This window comes from Camarhynchus parvulus, chromosome 6, assembly GCF_901933205.1.
Source record: "Camarhynchus parvulus chromosome 6, STF_HiC, whole genome shotgun sequence".
In the NCBI taxonomy this organism is placed as follows: Eukaryota; Metazoa; Chordata; class Aves; order Passeriformes; family Thraupidae; genus Camarhynchus; species Camarhynchus parvulus.
In genome coordinates, this window is record NC_044576.1 from 29,734,625 (window position 1) to 29,745,296 (window position 10,672).

At 53.0% G+C, this 10,672-nt stretch overlaps 1 protein-coding gene across 1 annotated transcript; it reads left to right on the forward strand.

Moving 5' to 3' along the window:
- The first annotated feature begins 2,811 nt into the window (after window positions 1-2,811).
- Window positions 2,812-3,849, forward strand: NANOS1 (nanos C2HC-type zinc finger 1). Its single transcript, XM_030951302.1, has one exon. The coding sequence runs from the start codon at window positions 2,895-2,897 to the stop codon at window positions 3,672-3,674; it is 780 nt and encodes a 259-aa protein (XP_030807162.1). The 5' UTR covers window positions 2,812-2,894; the 3' UTR covers window positions 3,675-3,849.
- The last annotated feature ends 6,823 nt before the right edge of the window (window positions 3,850-10,672 follow it).

Here is a 10,672-nt window from a genome sequence, read left to right on the forward strand (position 1 = left end):
TGCCCAGTGGGAGCTCCCCCAAGCAGATTCCTCAGACCCCAGCAGATCTGGTGGCTCAGATCAGCTGGAATTTGTGACACAGTTTCTCTCTGCTCTGAAGGAGCAGAAAACTTTCCCCCTGGCTGGGCAGAGCTTGGTGGTGCTGCTGAATCCACAGTGCCAACAGCTATTTATTTGTCACTTCTGCTCCAGAGGAGAGTGTGCCAGGGTTGCTGTGCAGCCCTGCCACAAGAACTCACAAGAGACACCCCCAAGACAGCTGTGCTCCTACACTGCCCAAGCCCTGACAAGGGGTCCCTAAAGGGGACTTTGGCACAGTCAGAAATAATCCCAACTTCCAGCTGAGGACAAGGCAGTAGTTTCTCAGTGCTGCAAATGTAGAACATTTCAAAGCACACCAAAACACCAATCCTTCCCAGAAGCAGCTGCTTGTCCATTAGCTCTTCTCGACCACTTATTTTGTTTACTGCTTGAAACTGGTGGAGTTTCACCAAGACATTGATTCATTCCAATGTCAACAGTGGGATTCCTTGCTCTGGCACCAGCACGGTGCCTGGGTGACCCCAATCCGCTGGCATGAGCTTGGTGCAAGGCTGACAATGCCTGACAGCTCTGCAGGGACCTGAGTGGAGCTGTTGAGTCTTTGCTCAACACCTGGAACATGCAGGTCCGTGGGCAAAAGTCTGGACAAAGAAAATAATGAAATAACTCCTGTAACACACCCCAAACACTTGGATTGCCAAGGCATGTGAGCTCTGCTGAGCTGTGGGTCAAACAGGGGATGCTGTTACTGCAATGCTGCTGTCCTTCACAATATTTTCCCAGTGAGGATGTTTTTTTATGCTGCTCCAGGTTCTTCATCACTCCCTGCACTGGCAGGGAGGGGAACAGGGCCATTTTCCTCTCTGCCTGTAGCTACACACCCTGCTACAGCAGTGATGTGAAATTATTCACTCTGCCTCCTAAAATGTCTACAGAAGATGAGATACAACAATTGCTCCAGGAGGCGATGCTCGACCACTCTGACTGATCTCCCTGTGCCCTGTCACCCATCTGTCACCTCTGCCATTCCCTGCTGGCTCCAGTGCAAATCAGGCCCTGGAACACTCCAATGAAGAGGGCAAAGGTTTGTCACATAACTGCACCTCAGGGATGAGCTCTGGGCTCAGCCTGACACCCCATAACTGTGAAATGTCCCTGTGGTCACCCAGTGCAGAACCGTGTCCCACACGATGTGGTGTGGAACAGAACTTCCTCTGGGAATGTTCTCAGTACTGAAGGGAGTCCCAGTGAGTTCCAGACAGAGAATTCGTGCTCTGAAACTCTGCTTCCAGCCAGCTCTGCTCCCTGCAGCCATCCCTGTTGTTCCCTGGTCCTTGGCACAGCCACTTCCCAGGCACTTCATGTGGCTGGGGAGGCGGATCCAGCCCCCAGGGAGGGATTCCTGATACCTGAGCTTATGAAACCTGCCCATTCCAGATGCAAACAAAACACACTGGAAAGCTGCTTTACCTGCCAGGGGAGCATCTGTTAGACTGACAAATCAGGGCCGTGCACAGGGGAGATATTTACTCCTGACAAAACCCCACCCACCCTGCTCAGCCCAGCAGCTCTCACCGGGGGCTGGAATTTAAAAGGATCTTTGCATTGTCAACTCCTCTTGCCCAAATGGAAAAGCACACCCGATGCTTCCCAGAGGAGGTTCTGGTTTCTGGGTGGCCTGACAGGATGGGAACCATCAGGGGCAGCAAAGGGGGCTTGCATCTCCCCACCACGGTCCCTTGTCCTGCAGCACAGCACCTGCCCTGCAAGGACTGCCCAGAGGGGTGAGGGCTGGGCCACCAAAGCCTGGGCTCAGCAGGCCCAGCAGTGGGTGCTGAGGGACACTGCTGCCTGTCCTGCTGCCCAGGGTGTCTGTCCATCCTCCCACTGCACACACAGCACACGCCAGGCCCATCCCTTCCTAGGGTTCAGTATTCCAGACTGCTTCCCCACACCTGAGCAGCACTCCGGTGAGGGCTGTAACTCACCTGAGACCCCAGCCACACCTTCTCTAATTTAATTAATTAAAACCCACTTCTGGCAGAGGTGCAAAGAGGAAATCCCCTCTGCCCCACACAACTTATTGGCGCCAGTGGGAAGGCACCTGCTGCGCTATCTCCATGAGCTTACAAGGCTCGCTGGAGCCTCTTTCCCCCGTGCAGCGCTAAACTTGTTCTGTGCCCGCAGCCAGTGTCGGGCCCTGGGAGCGGAACCGCCCGGGCCTGCGCCTTGTCGGGTCCGGCTCGCACGGGCTGCTCCCGGGTCATCCTGCGGCTCCGCTCCCCGTCCCGGTCCCCATCCCCATCCTAGTCCCGATCCCGCCCCCGATTCCGGTGCCGGTGCCAGTCCCGATCTCCATACCCATCTCCGTTCTCGATCTCGATCTCGATCCCCATCCCGGCCCCGGCCCCCGTCCCCCGGTCCCCGGTATCCCGGTTCCCGTCCTCCGGTGTCCCGGTCCCGATCCCCATCCCCATCCTAGTTCCAGTCCCGCTCCTGATTCCAGTCCCAGTCCCAATCCCGATCTCTGTCCCGATCCCACTCCTGATTCCGGTGCCAGTCCCGATCTCCATCCCCGTCCCCCGGTCCCGGTCCCACCGCACCTGCGGGACCGGAGCGCGCCCCGACCGCGGCCGAGCCACGCCCCCTCCGCCGCTCAGCCAATGATCGCGAGGGAGCTCTGGCCGACAGCCAATGGGAGCGCAGCGGCCGCGCCCCCGCCCCCTACTTGAGGCGCTCCGCGCGGCCGCGCGCTCGCAGAGGCGGCGGCGGGAGCGGGGAGCGGGAGCGGCCGCGGAGCGCACGGAGCGCCCGGCGCTGCCCCGCACCGCGCCCGAGGCGGGGCCGCTCCTATGGAGGCATTCCCGGGCACCAAGCTGGAGCAGCACCGGCACCTCCCGCCCGTGGAGTGCCTGCCGGGCGCCCGCTACAGCGGCCGGAGCCACAGCGCCTGCGGGAACGTCTTCAACTCCTGGAACGACTACCTGGGGCTGGCCACGCTCATCACCAAGGCCGTGCGGCCCGGCAAGGGCTTCGGCCCCGAGCCCCCCTCGGTGGTGGTAGCGGCCTCCGTGCCGCCGGCCGAGGAGGAGGAGGAAGAGGAGGAGGAGGAGGAAGAGGCGGCGGGGCCGTACTTCGAGGGCGCGCTGGACTTGCACGACCTGGAGCTGTGCGGGCATCACCACCATCACCACCACCACGGCGAGGGGCTGCTGGAGGAGCGCTTCGCCGAGTTCAGCCCCTTTCCCGGGCGCGGCGGCCCCGCCGCCGTGGTGTTCGACTGCTCGGGGGAGCACCCGGGCCGGGAGGGCTCTGCCCACGCCTGGGGCGGCGTGGTGGTGGCGGGGCGGCTGCCGGCGCACCCGCGGGCCGCCTCCCGCCTGCTCAAGCCCGAGCTGCAGGTCTGCGTCTTCTGCCGGAACAACAAGGAGGCGGTGGCCCTCTACACCACGCACATCCTCAAGGGACCCGACGGCCGCGTCCTGTGCCCGGTGCTGCGGCGCTACACCTGCCCCCTGTGCGGCGCCAGCGGCGACAATGCCCACACCATCAAGTACTGCCCCCTGTCCAAAGTGCCGGCGGCCCGGCAGCTCCGGCACGCCCGGACCGCGCTGGGCAGGAAGGGCCGCTAGCGGCCGGGACCCCCGGGGCTCGCCCCGCGTCCCCCAGCGCTGACACTGCCCCGGACCCTGCCCCGGCCCCGGGGCGGCCGCTGCGCGCTGGAACGCGCGGAGCCCGGCGCCGGGCACGGGCACTGCGAGGCGGAGATGCGCTGTGTTTGTTTATTGTAAGAAAAAATATATCTATATGTGATTTTTATGGAGACGGCGAGGTCTGACTGGGTGGGGGTGCGCGGGGGGTTCGGGGGTTAAACCCGCGGCCGGGGAGGTGGCGGGGTCCCGGTGCCCGTGGCCGGGGGTCCCGGTGCCCGTGGCCGGGGTCCCGGTGCCCGCGGCGGGGCAGCGCCGCCTTCTGCCCCCGCCCGGCCCGAGCGCTCCGTGCGGCTGGAGAGCTGCTCTTCATTGCTAATAGCAGGGTGTTTAATTAGGGTACAACACGCCGGCTTTCAGCTCTTAAAGCAAACAGCCCAGCGGCTTCCTTCGCCGGTATTCAAACCGCTGTGCAGATCGCCATCGAAGCTGCCCTCGGTAATTCGCACCCGCTTCCCGGAATCGCAGCGTCCGAGCGGTCAGCCTTCCTCCCCTGGGCACCGATGGCGCTGGTCTCGCTGGTCCCCGTGTGGAATACGCGGCTTTAGGGAAGGTCTGAGGGGGGAAAAACATCCAAGTGTGTGTTTGAAAACGTGCTGACTCTGGGCTAGAGTGCAAACCGAGCCCTTGCTGCTGACAGAAAGTCAGTGGAGTAAGCTTTGATGCAGCTGTGTTTGTGGTGGAGAATGGGGGAAGCCCGATGGAGAGAGACCCGGACAAAGCAGAAAGCTGTGACCGTAGGAGAATGGAGGAAAGGGAGGTTGTTTGTTTTCAAGAGTTCAGAGAATGTGGCTTTAACTCTTTGCAAGTAAAAGAGATCTACCCATGTGGATAACAAATATCCTTAACTCTACACAGACTGTACAAAGCATAAAGATTAGGCTGAAGTCCTGGACTACTCTGGGTGATGGCAGTTCCTTGGTACTGAATATCAGCTGGGGCTATATCACTTCTAATCCCCGAGTGAAAAAAAAAAAGGGTGGTTTTTTTTGTTGGTTTATCTGTTTGTTGTTGCTGTTTTGTTTTGAGGTTTTTTTTTTGGTTTTTAGTTGGGGGTTTTTGTTTGTTTGTTTTGGGTTTTTTTGTTTGTTTTTGGTTTTAGTTTTTTGGGGGTTCTTTGTTACCCAGAGGTAGAACAAGGAGCAGCAGCAGTTGGGAGTTTGAGTACTCTGGAGCAGAGAGATGGGTGCTGGAGTTTTCAGTGCAGAGGGTCACACTGCTGTGCAGCAGGGAGGTGAAGAGAGCCTTGTGGAGGAACTGCTGGGACATCACCAGGAAGGTGAGAAAGGAGAGGGGACAGAAAAAGGGAACTAGGAAAGTGAGGAGTAATCCACGCTTGTGTGGTTTCCTTTTGAAAAGCTGCTCAGCTGGGTGGCAGATGGGGTCAGGAGAGCAGGACAGTCAAGGATGGAGTCAAAACATGCATGGGATAGGTTGTGGATGAGGACCCAGGGTTCATTAGTCACTGCTGTTGACTCCCAGCCACAGCAATTAGGAGGGAGAATCTGATTTTGTGTGGAAGTGTTCCCTTAAATCTCCATCAGATGGCTCCAAAGATGGTGTCAGGTCTAATTATCAAATGCAGTGGGGTTTGCATTAAATAACACTCAGTGGCTGCAGCCATCCTTGTGCTAAATACATTACGTTTTGTCTCTTGCTCTATGGGGAGTGCACCACAGGCTCTTCTAAGCTGTTAAAGTTAGATGTGTTTGGTTTTGTGATTCCTGGTCCACGTGGGTTTAATCTGTGTCCACCACACATTAGAATCGAGCTCCAGTGTGATGCTGTGGGAAGAGTTTTCTTCTGTACTTTTGTTACCTCCTTGTGGGAAGTTTGAAGATCCTTATATACATTTTAATGCAGTTGACTGTTCCTGGACACAAAAGCAAGAAAGATCAAAGAAAATCTGTCTCGGGTGTTTTCTGAGGGTTAACTGGGCTGGATTGGAGGTGTTTGCCATGAGCCTGCCCCTCCTCTCTGCTCTTTCCATTCAGCTGCTGTGCAGCACCAGCCCTGTAGCAACGCCTGAAATCCCTCAGGATAACAGCAGATCCTGTGTCCTGGATGGCACTGGCCTTCTGCAGAGCCTGTGTGAGAGGAAAACTTGTGTCCACAGCCTGTAGCTCCTGGTTCTGTTCTCCAGAGAGCTGCAGCCTTGCTCTGGAAAGGCCAGGAGCTGCCTGGCCTCACTGCTACCCAGCACTGGGCATCCCATCAAAGGCTTCACAGGTAAAGTGGAAGAGTAACAGCTTCAAGACCAGCTGGGGGTGAGGGAGGTAAAAAAAAACCAAAACCAACAAAAACAAACCTCAAACTACTGCAGAAAGATGACAGGATTCAGCAAAAGCCAGCCTGACAGCAAAGCTCTTCAGTTACCTTATGTAATCATTCAACAGGACAGCTTGCCCTTTAAAGATTAACAAGTGTGAGTCTAACAAAGACTAAACCTTAAAGGATTTTTGATTGGTTTTTTGAAGTGAGCTCCTGTGATTTCTGGCGTACCAGCACACTCCTTGTGGCACTGAGTGAGCAGAAAGATGCTTGTTCTTGGTCACTCTGGAAAGGTTATTGCAATAGACAGTGTTTGTATTGCTACTTTGACTCCTTAAATACAGGGAACTGTTTGCATTAGTAATTTAAATTCTAGGAACAGCAAAGAGCTTAATCTGAAATCTATGAAAAGTGAGATACTTTTTCTAGTCTTCTGCAGGCATTTGCAAATCAAAATATTATGGTCACCTGTTTAAACTTGTGCATGTAAGTCATGGAATCTTTTCTATAGTGATAGTCTGGCAAGAGGAGTGAACACAATATTGGAATATCATCCTCAGTTGAGGATTAAGGTGCTAGTCTTGGCAAAAAGCCAAAAAGCAAGCTACTTTTAATTAGAAACTACTTTCAGGTGTATAGGCAACTTAATTCAGCTGAAGTCAGGTAAGTCTGGGCTCATCTTCAGTGGAAATTCTGTTTGGGCAGGTTGCCGTCAGTCTGCTGACCAGTGCCTCAGGCAGATGCCATAGGACAAAACCACAACAGCTATAAAATGTCCTTTTTTTAAATTTATTTTTAATTTCAGTGCCAGTTTGACCCACCAAATATATAGATTAATTTTTACTGGAGATGAGTTGCTAAGAGTTGCATGAGGAGGAAGATAAAATTCTAAAATGCCTGTTTTCTGGACAAAACAAGTGATTCACTAAAAATGGAACAAGGTTTAGCAAAGCCTGCTGTCCAAGAGAGAAAGGGCTAACAGAACTTAAAAGTGCAGCAAGGGAGGCTTTGATTAGCAAAGTGCAGTGGAACAGTTTGTAAAATCTCCATTCTACTGTAATTAAATGCATTGATTTTAGTTAAGAGGACAACCAGACAAAGTACAGAGCATTTCGGCTCCAGCTGAAAATGGCGAAAAAAGGAAGAATTTAGTGTTTTTGTTACTCCACTTGAGTGCCTACTTCTTGCAATGCTGCAGTAAACCACAGGATGGGCACTAGTGCCCGAATGAGAGGCACATTTTGGATCTTGCATTTCACTGACCCAATGCTTTCCCTTTGTAGCCCAGCACCATTCAGCAGAACCCTTTAGCCACAGGAGGAAAACTTGCTTCATGCAGCAGCCCCTGCCAATGACAGCAGCCCAAGGACAGGGAAATGACAGAGATGTCTTTCATTTACAGCAAGACAAGCCTTCCAGTGCTCTTGGGGTCTGAGATGGCTCCTGGCTGCCCACCAGCCCACCCCAACATCCTCCTGGCCCTGCTCATGGCCTCACTGAGGTCACCAAAGTCATGACATGTCCTGGGCTGCAGTGGTGGCTGTGCCCAGTCAGGAGCAACACCACTGCACCCTGCCAGTTCTCATAAATATGGATTTTGTAAGAAAATATTAGTTTTTATAGGTAAGGCACTCTAGAGATAGCCTAAATATAATGCCAGTTATGTCCCCCTTCTGCTGAAGACCCTGCTGGCCCTGCCCATGGGCTGGGTCAGTGTCTGGAGTGCTCCTGGTGCAGGAAGGAAACAGCACTTTTCATACCTGACACTGCCCTGCTGGAGTTTTATTTTAATCCAACAACATTTGCATCCATTCAAACAGCAGCAGCCTTAAGTTCTGCTTTTTAAATACAGCCTGTCACAGTTTGTGTTCTTCTAATGTTCACTGAAAAATTTAGCTGTTTAAGGGAATGTGATTCAAACAAGGCAAAGATTGACACAGAACTCATTTGGCAACATTTTCAGGTAACCATATTTTGTGTTCATGTTTAATGATGGCAGGAGATGGAGGTTTGAGCTGTTGGATTTGGTCAGCAGGGGTTTTTGATCACTGTCAGTATTGTGTCTAAATGGATCAAGCAATAAAATAAACACACTGACATGCCTGCAAAGCTCACATCTCCCCAGCCTCTTCTCAAGCTGCCCAGCCCTGAGAATGTAACACTCACTGACAACATTACCACAATCTCAAATAATTCAAATTAATAACACAGATTGGGACGCAGCTTTAGCTGGTGCAGGGATGACTAACACTCATCCCTGTGTGAAAGTGTCTTTGTGTGGATACAATTAAAATTGTGCAACTGAAGGTATAATCACTATTTACATATTACAAGGCTGCAGAAAGGCAAATGTTGTGCCTGTCGTTGATAAAAGCCTGAAAGGACCATCTGAGAAAGCACAGGCCACATGGTATCACTTCAGTTCCTGGGAGAATCAGAGGAAATCCTTGCAGAACATCTTTCTGGGGACATGCAGAAGACAACTGGGAACAGCCAGAATGGAATTACTGAGGGTAAGCCATGCCTGGCTCACCTGCCTTCTACAATAAAACATCTTTGTGGATGAGGGAAGGAGCACTGAATGTTCTTCATCTCAGCTTTAACAAGGCTTTCAGCACTCACACGCACTGTCCTTGCACCCAGCTCAGGATGCTGCAGCCCACATAACAAAGGGGGCAGCAAACCTGGCTGGGTGTCCAGGCACAGCACTGTGGGCAGGGGCTGGGCTGGAACCATCCTGCAGGCCTGGAGCAGCCACAGGAGGACACTGAGGTGGGACCCCAGCCCTGGGGACACAGCTGGGACAGGGCTGCTGGCCAAAGGGATGGACAGGAGCCTGCTGAACTCCAGAGGGAGCAGGGCAGGGCCCTGCCCAGCCAAGGAAGGAGCCCTTGCAGTGCCAGGCTGGGGGCACAAACAGGGGAAAAGGGGAGCATCAGCCAGCAGAGCCCAGGCTGTTTGAGCTGGGCACTGAACTGTTCCCAGCCTGCAGAAGGGAAGTGTCCCCCTCAGTTCACCTCATCTCTCCTGCGTGCTCTTTGGGGTTCCATTCCCCCCACACAAGGACGCAGCCAAATGTGAGTTCAGCACAGGACCAACACAGTGCCCAGGGCTGGAGCACACGCCTGGGAGGAAAGGTTAAAGGGACAGGGCTTGTCCAGCCTGGAAAAAGGAACACCTCACAGCAGTCATCCATTTCCCACTAGGAAGTTATCTGGAAAATTCCAGCTTCCCACAGTAGCACACAGTGAGCAGAGACACACAGGGCAGAAGCCAAAAGTGAAAGGTTTAAACTTTTTGAGGGCCACAAAAATGACCAGAGAGCTGGAGCATCTCCCCAGTGAGGAAAGGCTGAGAGCTGGGGTTTTTCAGCCTGGAGAACAGAAAGTTCCACAGAGCCCTAACTGTGGCCTTTGAAGGGGGCCTGTAATGTTGTCATCATATTGCAAAAGTCCCATACCTTCTTGGTGATTTCTCATGGACAGCTCCTCACAACACCGACAACAAACTCCAACTCACTCCTCACCCAGCTCACCCACTCTTTTGTAGCACTCATCATTATTGGACACAGCTGTGGCCTGTTAAGGGCAGGAGGCCTGTTCCTAATCTTTGGTGATTGGTACAGCTGCAACTCCTCAGGTGTGAGACTACCTTCTGCACTATTTTCTTACATTCTACCCCACCCCACTGTAAGAAGGATGGGCACAGATTTTTTGGCAGATTTTGTTGTGATAAGAAAAGGGGTAATGGTTATAAACTGAAGAATGGTTGATTCATATTAGATACAAGAGGTTTTATAACAATGAGGGTGGAAAACACTGGCACACATTGCCCAGAGAAAGGGTGGATGCACCTTCCCTGGAAACATTCAAGCTCTGAGCAACATGACCTAATTGAAGATGTCCCTACTCATTGCAGCTGAAGGTTGGACTGGATGTCCTTTGAGGTCCCCTTCCACCCCAAACCATTCTGTGACACTGATTTTTCACTCTGGAGCAGGCAAGCATTGGAAGAGGCTTCCTAGAACACTTGTGCAGTCCTCAGCCTTGGAGGTCTTCAAAACCACACTGGACAAACACAGTTCTAAGTACCACAGGAATTCCACAGCCAGCAGTGGAGAGAGCTCCTGGCTCCCCTTTAACAGCATCCAGTGACACAGAATGCAAGGACAGCAGGGGGTGGCTGAAGAACAGCAGCACCTCTACTCCAGATCCAGTAAGCACCATAAGTGGATGGCTGCTGGTCTCTAGTTCCATCCTTTTTGGGACTGTATAAAGAACAAAAAATACAGGGTTTTTTTCTTCTTTATGCTTGGAAAACACTACTTGTCTGAAGGAGTCCTGTGACTCAACCAGCAATGACAGGATCCAGAGACACAAAAATCAAGCCCTGAGAAGATGGCTCTCAGAGCAAGTTTTTCCCAAGAAAACTACTGGCCCTGGATAAGCCAGAAGAGGGCAGGAAAAGGACAAGAGGAGTATTACAAGTTCTGTTCACACACCAGGTTTCTCAGGGAGAAACTAGCCCAGGTCTTTTCACCTCCTTCAGCTGGTACAGAACAGATCTGAGAACAGAAAATGGTTGTTAATAGCTGTTCTGCATGAACACATGGTACAGGACTCACCAAAAAGTCAAGACACTGCAGCAGC

Excerpts from the sequence above, each read along its gene's own strand:
- NANOS1 (XM_030951302.1), top strand. The coding sequence starts at position 2,895 with ATGGAGGCATTCCCGGGCACCAAGCTGGAGCAGCACCGGCACCTCCCG.